The following is a 12,704-nucleotide window of genomic DNA, read 5'->3' on the forward strand; positions in this document are numbered from 1 at the left end:
ATAAAGCATAATTTCAGATCATTGTATTTGCCACTAACAATAACTGTAGAATCTTGTTAAAGAAAGAAAAAAAAAACACACTTGCATCAGTTCAAGGTAATAAATAAACAGTAGCTTCATTAATAGCCTAAAGTCTGGAGGTTAAATTAAAGCTCAACCTTGATCTGATGAAAACATGTCAAAAGGAAAATGATTGCAATACTTTTGCATCATGAGTTTTCTTGAGGATGAAATGTGCTTAAACTGTATTAGATGGTTTACTTTCAATCGTAAGAAAATTAATACAGCTGGGCTTTGTGCATCGTTCAGTTATTTCTTGAATTTAGCTTCATATTTTTTATTTTTTTGTTGATGTTGCCAGCTAGCAAAGCAAACAGCAGTGAGTCATACTTTGTTTTTCTGTAATCATTTGTTATGACATTGTTTTGAAAAGTTTAAACACATTTTTAACCAACTATTCATAAAAACCTATGAACAGCAATTTGTTTTGATTCGACAATCAAGACTATTCAGTAAAAAACAGTCTGACTAAATAGAAGTTGCTCTTTATTCTCAGCAGGGGAAATTTAGGAATAGGATAAAATTGAAGCCATTCATTTTTTCCACATACAGCACTCCGCTCTGTGGATTATTTTTCTCCACTTCACTTGTCCGTCACCTCAATCAAGAAGTGGACTAAAATGGAGAGTTGAAGTCGGTGCTTTTGGGCAGAGAATCTAACTTTCAGCCCTGACTCTCATTCCATCAGATCAGCACAACTGTAATTTCCATTAAATATTTAAGCTGAGCTGCCTTGTCTGCTCTCACATGAGATGTTGACTTGCACCCTTCAAGAAAGCACGGCGGAGACTAATAAGAACACGGAGCAAGAGAAAGACGGGGTGTAAAGCTGGGAATGAAAGAGAAAATGAGAGAGAATATACTGGAGGAGGAAAGGAGGATGAGGCAAAAAGGGAAACGGGGAAAAATACACTGCTTAAGGAGGTGATGCAATTTTTAGAGAATATGTAACATTTATATTGCCACAGTGCTTTGAATAGGTACCCATACCCATTGAACTTTTTCACACAACCTCAGTCTGTTTCAATGGGATTTTATTTGATAGGCCTACACAAAGTAACAGATAAGTTTGAAGTAGAAAAAGAAAGATTCATGATTTACAACTTTTTTTGGATTATGTAGATCTAAAAAGTGTACTTTTTTTAGATTCTTTTCACAGTGCCTCTGAGTCGATGCTTTGTAGAATCACTTCTCGCTGCAGTTCAACTCTTTTGGGGATATATTTCTACCAGCTTTGTACATATAGACTGAGATTTTTCTTCTTTTTTTTTCTTTGCAAAATAACTCCACCCCAGTCAGACTGGATGGAAATCATTTGTGAACAATTGTTTCCAGTTGATATGAAACGTTTTTAGTTGCATTTGGGTCTGGATTTGACTGGGGCATCCACACCTATAGAAATCCCTCGATCCATTTGTAGCTCTGGCTGTACGTTTAGCGTTCTTGTGCTGGAAGGTGAACCTTTGGCTCAGTCTCAAATCTGTTGTAACCTTTAACAGATTTTGTCACAGGCTCACCCTGTGTTTAGCTCGATCCACCTCCCCATCAACTCTGAACATTTTCCTTTTCCTTGGTAAAATAAAGCATTGCCAAATGACGATTTAATGAAGTTGGGTTTCTTTGTTGCTGTCTTTTGGGTGTTAGTTTTCTGCCACACAGTGCTTCGCATGTAGGTCAAAAAAGTAGCATTTTGGTCTCTTGTGTTACTGGAACTGTGAATATATGCAGCTTCCCCAGAGTTAGCATGGGCCTCCTGTTAGTTGGACAGTCGTGTCTTAGTAGGTTTGCCGTTGTGTCATTTCCCACGGTGCTGCATGAAACGGCACTCTGTGAGAAATTCAAATCTTGGGATATTTTTTTCTAACCCAGACTTCTTCATAGCGTTATGCCTTTATGTGTTCCTTGCTCCTCCTGATGCCGATAAGTCACTGATGTTCTCTAACGAACCTTTCAGGCCTTCACAGAACAGATAGATTTACACTAACATGATATCGCAGGCTCACACTTCGTTACAAGTTTGTGGTCTGCCCCATAAAACCCCTGTAAATGACTAAAGTTTGTGGCTAAAACTTGACAAAAGCAGGAGAAGTTAAGTATGAATATTTTTGCAGTACACCTCTGGAAGCAAACAGAAAGTCCCATCACGGGAGAGTTTCCGAAAACATAAATTACACCTTGTTGACTTTCCACTTCCATACATCCGTGGCTATTATCCATCTGCCAACCAGATCATAAACCAGGGTCTTTCTCCATTCATTCCTATTAGCTATAAACTCTCGAAATAAAGCCACTGCAGTTAGCGAAGAAAATTGTGCGACATGTTGTGCAAGCAAGCCACCAGTCGCAGTTGTGTTTTATGACAATGTGGGGACGGTCAGCTTCAGCAAAGAGGGCAACTAACCAAATGGAGCCTTTCTCCTCCTCAGTGGTCCATGTCTCTATTTCTTCTCCTTTTGCCAGCCCTCATCAGCATGCAAATGAGACAGGACAATAAAGGTGAACTTGGACTAGAACAGCAGTCTGACATTTAGTTGCCATTTTGTGCAGAGAGGAGGAAAAAGACTTACCTGTCTGTGGGGAATAGCTCTAACAATCCTCACACCGCTATTCAGGCGAGAGAGAAAAAGATTTGGATGGGGTGGAGAGATTATTGTGGCATAGGATCTGGAGGAGTGGACTAACTTCATGCCTCCACGCCTGGCTGTTGAATTCAGTGTTGTACCGTATAATATTTTGCTACCCCTGTTACAGAATGTACTTATATTAGTTTATTTCTTTCAATTTGCTTTCCTCTCCCCTTCACTCCCTCTAGAAAACAAACAAAGATGCACTTATCCACAAAAAAATATCTCTGGCTCTCTCTCTCTCTCTGATATTGCGTATTGTGCTTTGAGGTGGCCGGGTGCTACATAAGGGCGGTGTTGGGGTTTTTCATCTCGCTGAGCCAAACACAAAAGAAACAAAACGGGGACAGAACCAAACACAAAATGAGAGCGGTTTCACGGTCAGCTTAATACAAACTGAGCCCTAGAGGCATTTATGTGAATCTGTGGTCACCGAGTTACTGTCATCCACAGACAGCTATTGAATTATTGGGTATTACCAGGATTTTTCCTCCCATTAACTCAATTCCTTTCCTTTCAAAAGAAAAACTGCTACAAGCTCACCTTTTCACTTTCAAGCTTTTAATGTCCTCCATCTTTCTTCCTCATGCGCTGTGATGTTTTGTAGCTCACTGATTTGAGGTTCAAGGTGGACTGCAATTGCTGCGTTTTGAAAGCTGATGTCAATTTACGACTTGGAGTATTCAGCTCCCGTCAGAAGCCGGCCGTTCTAAAAGTTCGTCTCATTGAACGTGGAGCATTATTTGCATTGCGCCAAGATGAGGCAGCGGAAACGACAATAATTAAAATCCTAAAACAATCTTCTCTTAAATTAGAAAGAACAAACTAACAAGACAAAAACGCCTCCGTTATACTTCACGACAGTCCAGTCAGTACTCAGGAGAAAATGAGCAGGAAATGAGGGAGCCAATATACAGGCCGAGTTGTATCAATCCACATACTCGAGCGGCTCTGGAGACTCACTTTGCAAACTTGCTCTGAACTTTCTTCCTTCTTTTTTTTTCCCCCCCTCAAACGAAACCTTGGATTTAGCGGCGCTATCAGTTCCAGGGCAGCAATCATCTGGGATGCTCACAGCCTCTATTTCATGTGCTGAGCTGTTCATAAGAGTAACATCACAAATTAGATGTTGAAACTATTCGGACTCCTCGCTTTATGAGACAGAACCAGCTGTTCACTGAAAACAGAGCTAACTATCTGGAGGCCAAGCAATAACTGATTTCAAAGCTCAAAATGTCATGCCACTGAATTATGCGGCCTCTGTTTCTCTTAGGAATTTGTTAATACTTACCAGACAGTGTAAGTAAAAGGTTATCTATATCTACAGAGATGTGCACTAAAAAAGATTTGACTAGAATAAAACAATATGTTTTGAAATCACTTGCAACAACACAAGACTACAATCAAAGCTGCAGCTTTGACCATACGCACTGAACTGCAACTAGCTTTGTTTCCCCATGTTAGGTATTTTTTCAATGACCTTTAATTTACAGGTCAAATTAAAGGTCATTAACGTAATGACCTTTAGCAATAGCTTGATATCACTATTATGGTAGCGATATTAAGTTGGTGCAGCCATTGTTTTGCTGACTTTGCCTTGTGCAAGGACTCACAATGACGCTAAGTAGTTGAATATGTCATAACATTCAACTTTATAGACACCTGAAGGTTTTGTATCAAAACTGCCTTGTATTTCACACTTTCAGTAATTTCACTTCCCTTTTCAGTAAATCTAATTTCATGTGAGGCAAAACTAACCCCAGAGGATGATGGTGCCACCACAATGTTTCATTTGAGTATCGTGATCTTTGGGGGATGTGTTGTTTTTATGTTAAACTTACCTTTTAGTAATTGTGACCAAAAGGTGAAATTTGGTTTCATCAGACCACAACACATTCTTGCACAAGGTTTTAGGAGATTTTTGAATGGAGTTTGGGTGAAAAAAAATATTATTTCCAAATGAACATACGGATGTTGTCACATGTAGAAGACGACTGGTCCGACCCAGAAATCCCTCCAGCTCCTTTGGTGTTCCTTACCAGTTTCTGCCTTGTCTCACTTACTGAAAAATGTGAACTTTTAGTAATGTTCCTTGGTTCCATAGTTTCTCAAATTGTTTGTAATTGGTGTATTTGCTGGACTATGGTGTGTATGTAATAATGCACACTTATTTTGTATGCTTCTCCTGTCTGATACCTTTCACCAATGATGTCATTTTAACCATTGGTAACCTGTCTCCAAATTGTGGTTTCAGCTAAAGGATGCTAATTAGTAAATGCCAGTAAAATCAAACTAGACTAAGATAACTTTATTCAGGTTAATCACATTCACTACAAATGACGACAGGTGTGAACTCCAAAATAATTATTGCCAAAACCGAATTAAAAGATGCTTAAAAAATTAGGCTAAGTGTGTGCACATTTATGCAGTGTCATTAATCCACCGTTTTACTTTTACAAAATATTTCCTCCCACAAATGTTTTTCACCTTAATTTTACTAGATTTGTCTTCAATTAAATATCGCTAGATGTGGAAAGGGTTTTAAAATGTTTACTTCGATGTCTACTGAAGTCTTGCATTTTAACAGGAGTTTGTTCACTTTGGAGTGAGACACAATAAAACTACTTCACAAGTGGCACAAGGACTTGACAGGAAATGAGCCAAGAACAAAAAGGAACTCCGAAAGGCATTTAGACAGATTAAATAACTACAGATTGTCTCCACTTTAAAATATTTCAGCGTCTGGCTCCTTAACACACAAAGGAATGGTCTAAAAGTTTTGGACAAAAATAATTTTTATATAGTTATTTAAATTCAACTTTTCACTTCATAAATAAAATAAAACTATTTTCTGCTTTTGTCTGGCTTTTACTCTTACCGTTTGCTACTTGTGTCCACCCTTCCCTCACTCCCTTTTTGTGTGTCAACCTCAACAACAGCAAGTTTTCTCTTTTTATTTCCCCCTTACTCTAGCTCTGAAGGACGACCGTTTCCAGATGGTGCTCTTCACGCAACGGCTGGTGCGCATCACCCTGACCAACGTCAGCGTGTCCGACGAGGGAGGCTACTTCTGCCAGCTGTACACGGATGCTACGCACCACCAGGTGGCGACGCTATCTGTTTCCGTCCCTCCAGAAACCCCGACGGTGGAGGTGAAGCAGGAGGCCGTGGAGGGCGGCGAGGCCGAGCTCACCTGCGTGTCGCCGCGGAGCAAGCCGGCCACCACCCTGCGCTGGATGCACAACGGCCGCGAGATACCAGGTACAAGGACAGAGCTTAGATGTGGAGTGATGGATGGGTGGATGATTAGGAGAGATGAATGCGAAAGTTAATGAGATGGTAAAAGACAGGTGAAGTGGAATGGTAGGTTTACACCACAGACTGAGTGCAGAATAAAATGGAAATAAATGGATGGGTGATTGATGGCTTGACAGGATGAAAGGGAGCTGAATCAGGGGAAAAAGATCGGGTAACGACGGATGGATAAATGGAGGAAAAATGAGGATTTGAGCTGTCGAGGTGCCAGACTTTTACCTAACATTTCCTCCATTTTAATCACTGAAATCAAACATTTCCTTACATTGGAAATGAAGTAATTTTGCAGTCCTGTTGTTTCTGGGAGTCATTATCAGTTCATTAAGGAACCCCACCATGTTGCGTATTAGTAGGAGTGTATGCAGAGACAACAGATCAGCATCTGCAAATGTTTTCACACATTTTTATTATTCCCAGAGTACGTTCACATTTAAAATCAAAACAAGTTTACAGTACGGTGAAGCAATTCTCAAAAAGTGACGCATTTTATATCACTTTGAGGTGTTAAGCAAAAATATATTCATTTTTGTCTACTAGAATGCTCAAAGAATTGATTTAAATTATTGACTCATGACATACCGATGAGCCCTGGAGTCTCTAGCTGGAGCACCACATGGAAACCAAATAGGAAAGCATAATTTCTTATATATTTTTAAGTATTTGCTACAGCTTTTGTGCATCCACAGGTATTTCTGCCTTTAATAAAGCTTTCAGAAAGTGAAATGCACCTCGGTGAGGTTCAGATTAAGGGATTGACCCTGGCTACTGCAGGATACTCCTCTTTTTTTTTACCACTAAAATCTTCAGGTTTGCTTTTGCAATATGTTTTGGGTCACTGGCTATCTGTTCTGTGAAGCTTCTTCAAATCCACCTTTTTAAATTTACCTGGATGTGAGAAGATAGTCTATTCTCTGTATATTTATGGCACGTTTTAAAATTCATATGGGCAAGTCTCTTATTTTTATCACATCATCAGTAAACACTGAGCTGTCACACTGCCTTCATTTTGGATGCTTTTGTTCATAAATATTTCAAGCCTACCCTGTTTGTTTCCTGCCTGTTATTTTGGTTACAGTTGATCTTAATTTTCTCTGGCCAGAATAAAAACTATTATGGTAATGAGCCTATTCTCTCTGTGCAGATGACATTGCCTCGCAAAAGTATTCCTACCCATTTGAACGTTCCTAACGTTTTGTCACGTCATAACCTCTAAGGCCCACAAGGTAGTGTGGAAGAAAAATGAGCCATAATTGTTAGCGGATTTTAACAAATAGAAATCTAAAAAAGTCTGGCATGTATATCTATTTAGGACTCCTGAGTCAAGACTTTGTAGCACCAAATTGTGATTAGATTACAGCTGCAACTCTTTTGAAAATGACTTCAGCAGCAAAAATGCACAGGCGTAGTTTTCCATCAGTGTCAGAGTAAAGAAGCACAATTAATATCCATGGCCCACCTTTCCATTTTTTTTGTGAGCAAACATTTAAACCATTCCCTGGAAGGTAGACATGGAAAGGGATTTTTCTTTATGCACGAGAGCTGTTTTAGCCTTCAATATTGGAAAGATGCACTGGATGTACTTTACCAATGCGCCAGGCGAATTTTTGATGCGTTTTTATTTTATGTTCCAAAAATTGTGCTCACTCGTCCTCACTTGAATTTTTGCTGTTTTTCTGATGGATTTCTTGTGTTTTTTTTGTAATTTCTACATAGACTTTTTCATTTACACAAAGAGCCTTTTTTGCCAGAAACTCAGAAAAAGCTTCACAATACCAATCCTACTTGAAATCAACTCGAAAGCTTTTACAGTTGGTGGGGAAAAGAAAAAAAAACAAAAAAAAACAACCAACACTTGACCACCAGACAAATTTTGAGTTAGTTGAGTGTTGAAAAAGAGCTCTGAACATTCAGCAGCTATAACTCTTCCCTGCTCTCCGCTCTTGACTATAAATATCCAAAGATCCCAAACACTCCTGGCCCATATTCATTTTGCAAATTTACTTGAAATTGGCATAAAAAGCTAAAGTTTTCAGCCTGGGCTGTGACACTTGTGCAGGTTTTCCAGAAAGGTCACTGAGGAAAATAAGTATTTGCTCACAATCAACTTACCTGGTAAAATGAAGGTTAAAAAAAAGTGTCTGGTCTTCAAACAGCCTTCCCGAACACAGATCATCATCCCTTTGTTGGCCACCACTCGCTACCTTTAGGCTACAGTCAACAATTCAAATGTCTGCTGTTAACCTACAAAGTCCTTAATTGATCGGCTCTCATCTACTTCAAAGCTTTTGCAAAGAAATGCGTCACAACTTGGTCACTCCAGAAAGGACCGTCAGTTCCCACGTCATACTAAAGAAACCTGGACTCTTTCCAAAATGGTGGGTTGACCTTCTGATTCCTATCAGATCAAGGACATCCCTGTCTATCAACAAGAAACTCTTGAAGACCCAACTCTTTAGACAGCATCTTCCAACTTACCCTATCCGTCCTTAACCCTCCTACTGCTATTTCTCTTTGTGCATTTCCCACTTTGCCTTGACTCTGTTTCTACACTGTCACCTCTGACAGAACCTGACAGAAAGGTCTTCATTCTAATTATCAGCTTATTGATACTTTGCTAATAACTGCATTGTCATGCCTTCCTGTGTAAGTTGCTTTGGATAAAAGTGACTACTGAATGCATAAACATAAACAGACTGGAATAATACATAAAAAGTTGATCTCATTTGCTCATAATCTGACAAGCTTACTAATACACAAAGGCTCAGATCACTCTTATTTTAGATTTCCAGCTCCCTCTCTCCCTCTCTCTGCCTCAGACTCTGAAAGGCAGACGGCTTCATTTATAACCCTCTAACCTTTCGTCCTTTGCTTCTGATAAATCTAAGAGCATTTTATTAGACTGTTACCTTGATCTAAGTCAGTTTCTCTCGTTCTTTCTATTTCTTTCTATTAAAGGGGTGCTCGACGCAATAACATATCTGAGATCTATCTTTCTTAAACCTTGAGCCTATTCAGCCAGGAGAAAGAGTCTCTGTTGTTAACTTGGCTTCTGTGTTTAATGCTAGACGTAATGTAAATTTCCTTAAATTCTTGGTTTATTCACTAAGCTGCTTGTGACCATGCTACTATAGCTCTCATGAAGGCTTACAGCACAGGAGAGATTCGCCAATTATACTTTTTAAGCAAAATACATACTGGTTTTTGGGAACCTTTGGTACTGAATGGGTTTGTTCAGATTTCTCTCTTAGAACCCATTTAAATAATGCTACCTAATTAACATAAATATATTTTAAAATCTGTTTTGTTTTGGAATTAAAAGTATTGCTGCTCACAGTTACTCACTACATACCAGTGTTTCATGTCTAAATGATATTCTTTTTTTTCCATACTGAAACTCTTTCAGTCTCTTTTTACTAACTAATGTTTACAAATCAAATAACTTTCCTTGTTCTGGTATCTTTGTGTATACTTCTCCACACCTGGATAATGATCAAGCTCTATGTTTTTCTTTACACTGTTATCAACCCTATTGTACAAATAAAACCAAGCTGACAAAGTACATATCTTCTTTATGAGGCACATGGTACTTCCTGACGATTTTCATTTAAAAAAAAAACAACAAAAAAACAGAATATCACTGTATCACAGGAAATCCTTTTCTTTTTTTTCTTTTTTTTTCCCAAAATATCGGTGAGAAAAAAAAAGCTGTGATTTACTGTTGGATGTGTTAGACTGTTAAATCTTTTATTAATTTTATTATAACTATACTGTGTGTTTTAATGAGGCGTCCTGTCATGAACGGTCATTAATTATTTAAATTAGGAGCAGAGGCTTCTGACGTGTATAATTACACACACTCTAATGTGCATGAAGTGACGTGTAAGCAGTTCTGCACTGAAACAGTAATTTACTGTTTCAATAAAACAAAGACAAAATGATTGTGAAACTGACATTTTAAGCTGTCTGAAATGGGTTTTTTTATAAGAGTTTAGGCCCCTTAGCAACGTTAGCACTACCGACTGTAACAGTGTGCATTTCTGGATGGTAAATCAAACCTACCCTAACTCAAAAAAGCAGGGAAGAGTGCAAAAAATGGTGGAATAGAGGTTTATTTGTGTATCCTGATAAAGCTTGTAGTGGTTTGCAGCACTTATTGGTCCACAAATACAAAAACCTTAACTTGTGGATCCTTACAAAAGTATTCAAACCACTTCAATTTTTTTCAAGTTGCAACCACAAGCTAATGTATTTTATTGGGAATTTATGTAATGCAAAAAACGCAAATTAGGGAAGAATTGTGACGTGTATGAACAATTAGTTTGAAAACGCAAATTAAAAATCCACAAATTAAGTGGCATTCATATGTAACCAGCTCCATTTTGTCTGACATCCCTAATTAATCCTGTGCTATCTTTATTCCTCAGAGGCTACATCATTCCCCATGTGTGTTATTTAATCTTATTATAAATTCAGCTGTTCTATGAAGTCCACAGAGCTTCGTGAGTGTAGAACATAAGTGAACAAACAGCATCTTGAAGACCAAGGAACACAGCAAACGGGTCAGGAAGACACTTGTGGAGAAAGCAGGGATCGGTTATATAACAATATTCCACAATTTGAACATCTTATAGAGCACTTTTTAATTCAACAGCATAACTAGAAATACTGACTGTATACCAAATGTGAAAAGTCATGCAAGGTAAGCATGAATCATAGAAGCAGCTAAAAAGTCTATTGTTGCTCTAGAGGAGCTGCAGAGACCCCCAGCTCAGATGAAAGAATGTGTGACTCAAATCTGCATGGAGGATTGAAAAGAACAAAGCCATTGTGGAGAGAAAGCCAGAAGAAGTCATGTTTAAACTTTGCCACAATCTATTCAGGGGACAAACCAAACATGTTGAAGCAGATGGTGTTCTCCGGTTATACAAACATGAAACGTTTTGGCTTGCAGGCAAAAAATGCGTTTTGTTGAAACGATTCCTTTTCACAGTGAGAAAACTGTCCACATTGTGGAACATGGTGACGGCAGTGTCATGCTGTGTGAAGAAAGATTTACTCAGCATTGGAAGCTTCTCAGAGATGATGAGGGATCAAAAGAGATCCCTTTGTAAACAATGTTTACTATCAAAGCATGTTGTTCTCGTCCAAACCTGAGACGAATTAAATTTTTCTGTCAAATCTTGGAAATCCATATTCATATTCAGAACGAGCTTCAGCTGCTCAAAATGTGCAAAGAGTCGTACCTTAAAAGGTTTCTTCACACAGCATTGACTCTTTGGCTGAATACATGCCACATTTTTCAGTTCTTGTAATTTGATTACAGGTACAAACCCGTTCAGGTGCGACGGGCTGTCATGCCATTAGTACTGTTTAATAATCAGCGTTAAACAGCTACTGGAGATGTAATAAGCAGTCTGTCACCCTGAGAACTTCATGTCAGCCATGATCTCATTTCCCTTTGTGGTGTGACACTCTTTCTCTCTTTCATCTGCATTCTTCTTCTTCCTTGTCAGAATACACCTGTTTTATCATTCTGACTATCCTATCTGTCCTCCCACTTACTTCATAGACCTTTCTTTTAATCTGATACTTTTCCCTTTTTTTGCTGAACTCTGTTGCTGACAAAGTCGCAACATGTCTTAGTACAGTTAAAGTTTGCAAAGGCCCTCAAAAGTCATAAAGACAGATGGGAACTCTGCTTCTTTTGTCAGATTTTCTGGCTTTATCCTTCGGTCTTCTCCTCCCTCTGCTCTTCTATTCCCATTTTCTCTCCCTACCTTCATCATCCTTCGGCCTTGAGCTAAACGAACTGTGACACTAAAGGTTAGAAGCAGATCCCCAGCAGATATAGGAGGCACTCTTTAATTAAGACGCTATCTTTCCGCCGCGCCCTCATTTCTGTTCATCAGAACTCGCCGCCGCCATCTCCCAGGCTTCGATTAGGCCAACTTTCGTTTGCTTGCCAGCAATAATTGAAAACTCAGTGTGATAAAAGTAATATTGTATTCTGCCTAAACAAGCACAAACTCCTGGTACGTGACCGTGTCAAGTCCCGTTAGCTCGCCCAGGCTTTTTCTCCTCCCTCCTTCTGCCTCCCCTCCCCCCTCATCTCGCCTTCCGCTCTTATCGTCCTCTTTCATGTCTGCTTTCCTTCAAACATATAGACACACACACCCACATCAATCATATTTCTATTGCCTCCTTTTCTTTTTGTGTCTCACACTTTTACTGTGATGTCCCACTCCCCCACCCAGTGTCTGCTTCAGTTAAAATCTCAATTGGTTTATGCATATTCCCTCTTTTATCCTTTGCTCCCTCTCCCTCTTTTTTCCTCCCCTTTTCTTTTGGTTGCAGACACACAAAACATTTAGTTGATTTGCTATCTGAATACAAACAGTGCTGCTGCTCATAATTGCCATGAAATGTAGATGCAAATTGCTTTCTCTTCTCTTGCCCCTTTTTCATTCTGCCTTCCACTCATCCACCTCTCTGTGGATGCCTGTTGAAGCTCTAAAAAACTCATTCATCTGTTACTAACTTCTACCTCTTCGTTGGCATACTTTCTTCTCTGTCCCCCCCTCTCCCCGCCTCTGAGGCCCTGGCTAACAATCTCCTCCCCGCTGCCTTCTCCTTTCAATACTGTGATTTCGCTGCTGGGGGTAAAGAGAAAGAACAAATTTGTGTTTTGACTGCTAACTTCTCCAT

General features: G+C 39.1%; 1 protein-coding gene across 5 annotated transcripts in view; it reads left to right on the forward strand.

Moving 5' to 3' along the window:
* cadm4 (cell adhesion molecule 4) overlaps positions 1–12,704 on the forward strand; it is a 223,653-nt gene that overhangs the window by 177,902 nt on the left and 33,047 nt on the right. For all 5 annotated transcript variants that reach the window (XM_007557279.2, XM_007557277.2, XM_007557280.2 and 2 more), the window contains exon 3: positions 5,658–5,945. In XM_007557279.2, coding sequence (XP_007557341.1) covers positions 5,658–5,945 — 288 coding nt within the window. The remainder of the gene's footprint in view (positions 1–5,657; positions 5,946–12,704) is intronic.

This window comes from Poecilia formosa, unplaced genomic scaffold (assembly GCF_000485575.1).
Source record: "Poecilia formosa unplaced genomic scaffold, Poecilia_formosa-5.1.2 Scaffold86, whole genome shotgun sequence".
Lineage (NCBI taxonomy): Eukaryota > Metazoa > Chordata > Actinopteri > Cyprinodontiformes > Poeciliidae > Poecilia > Poecilia formosa.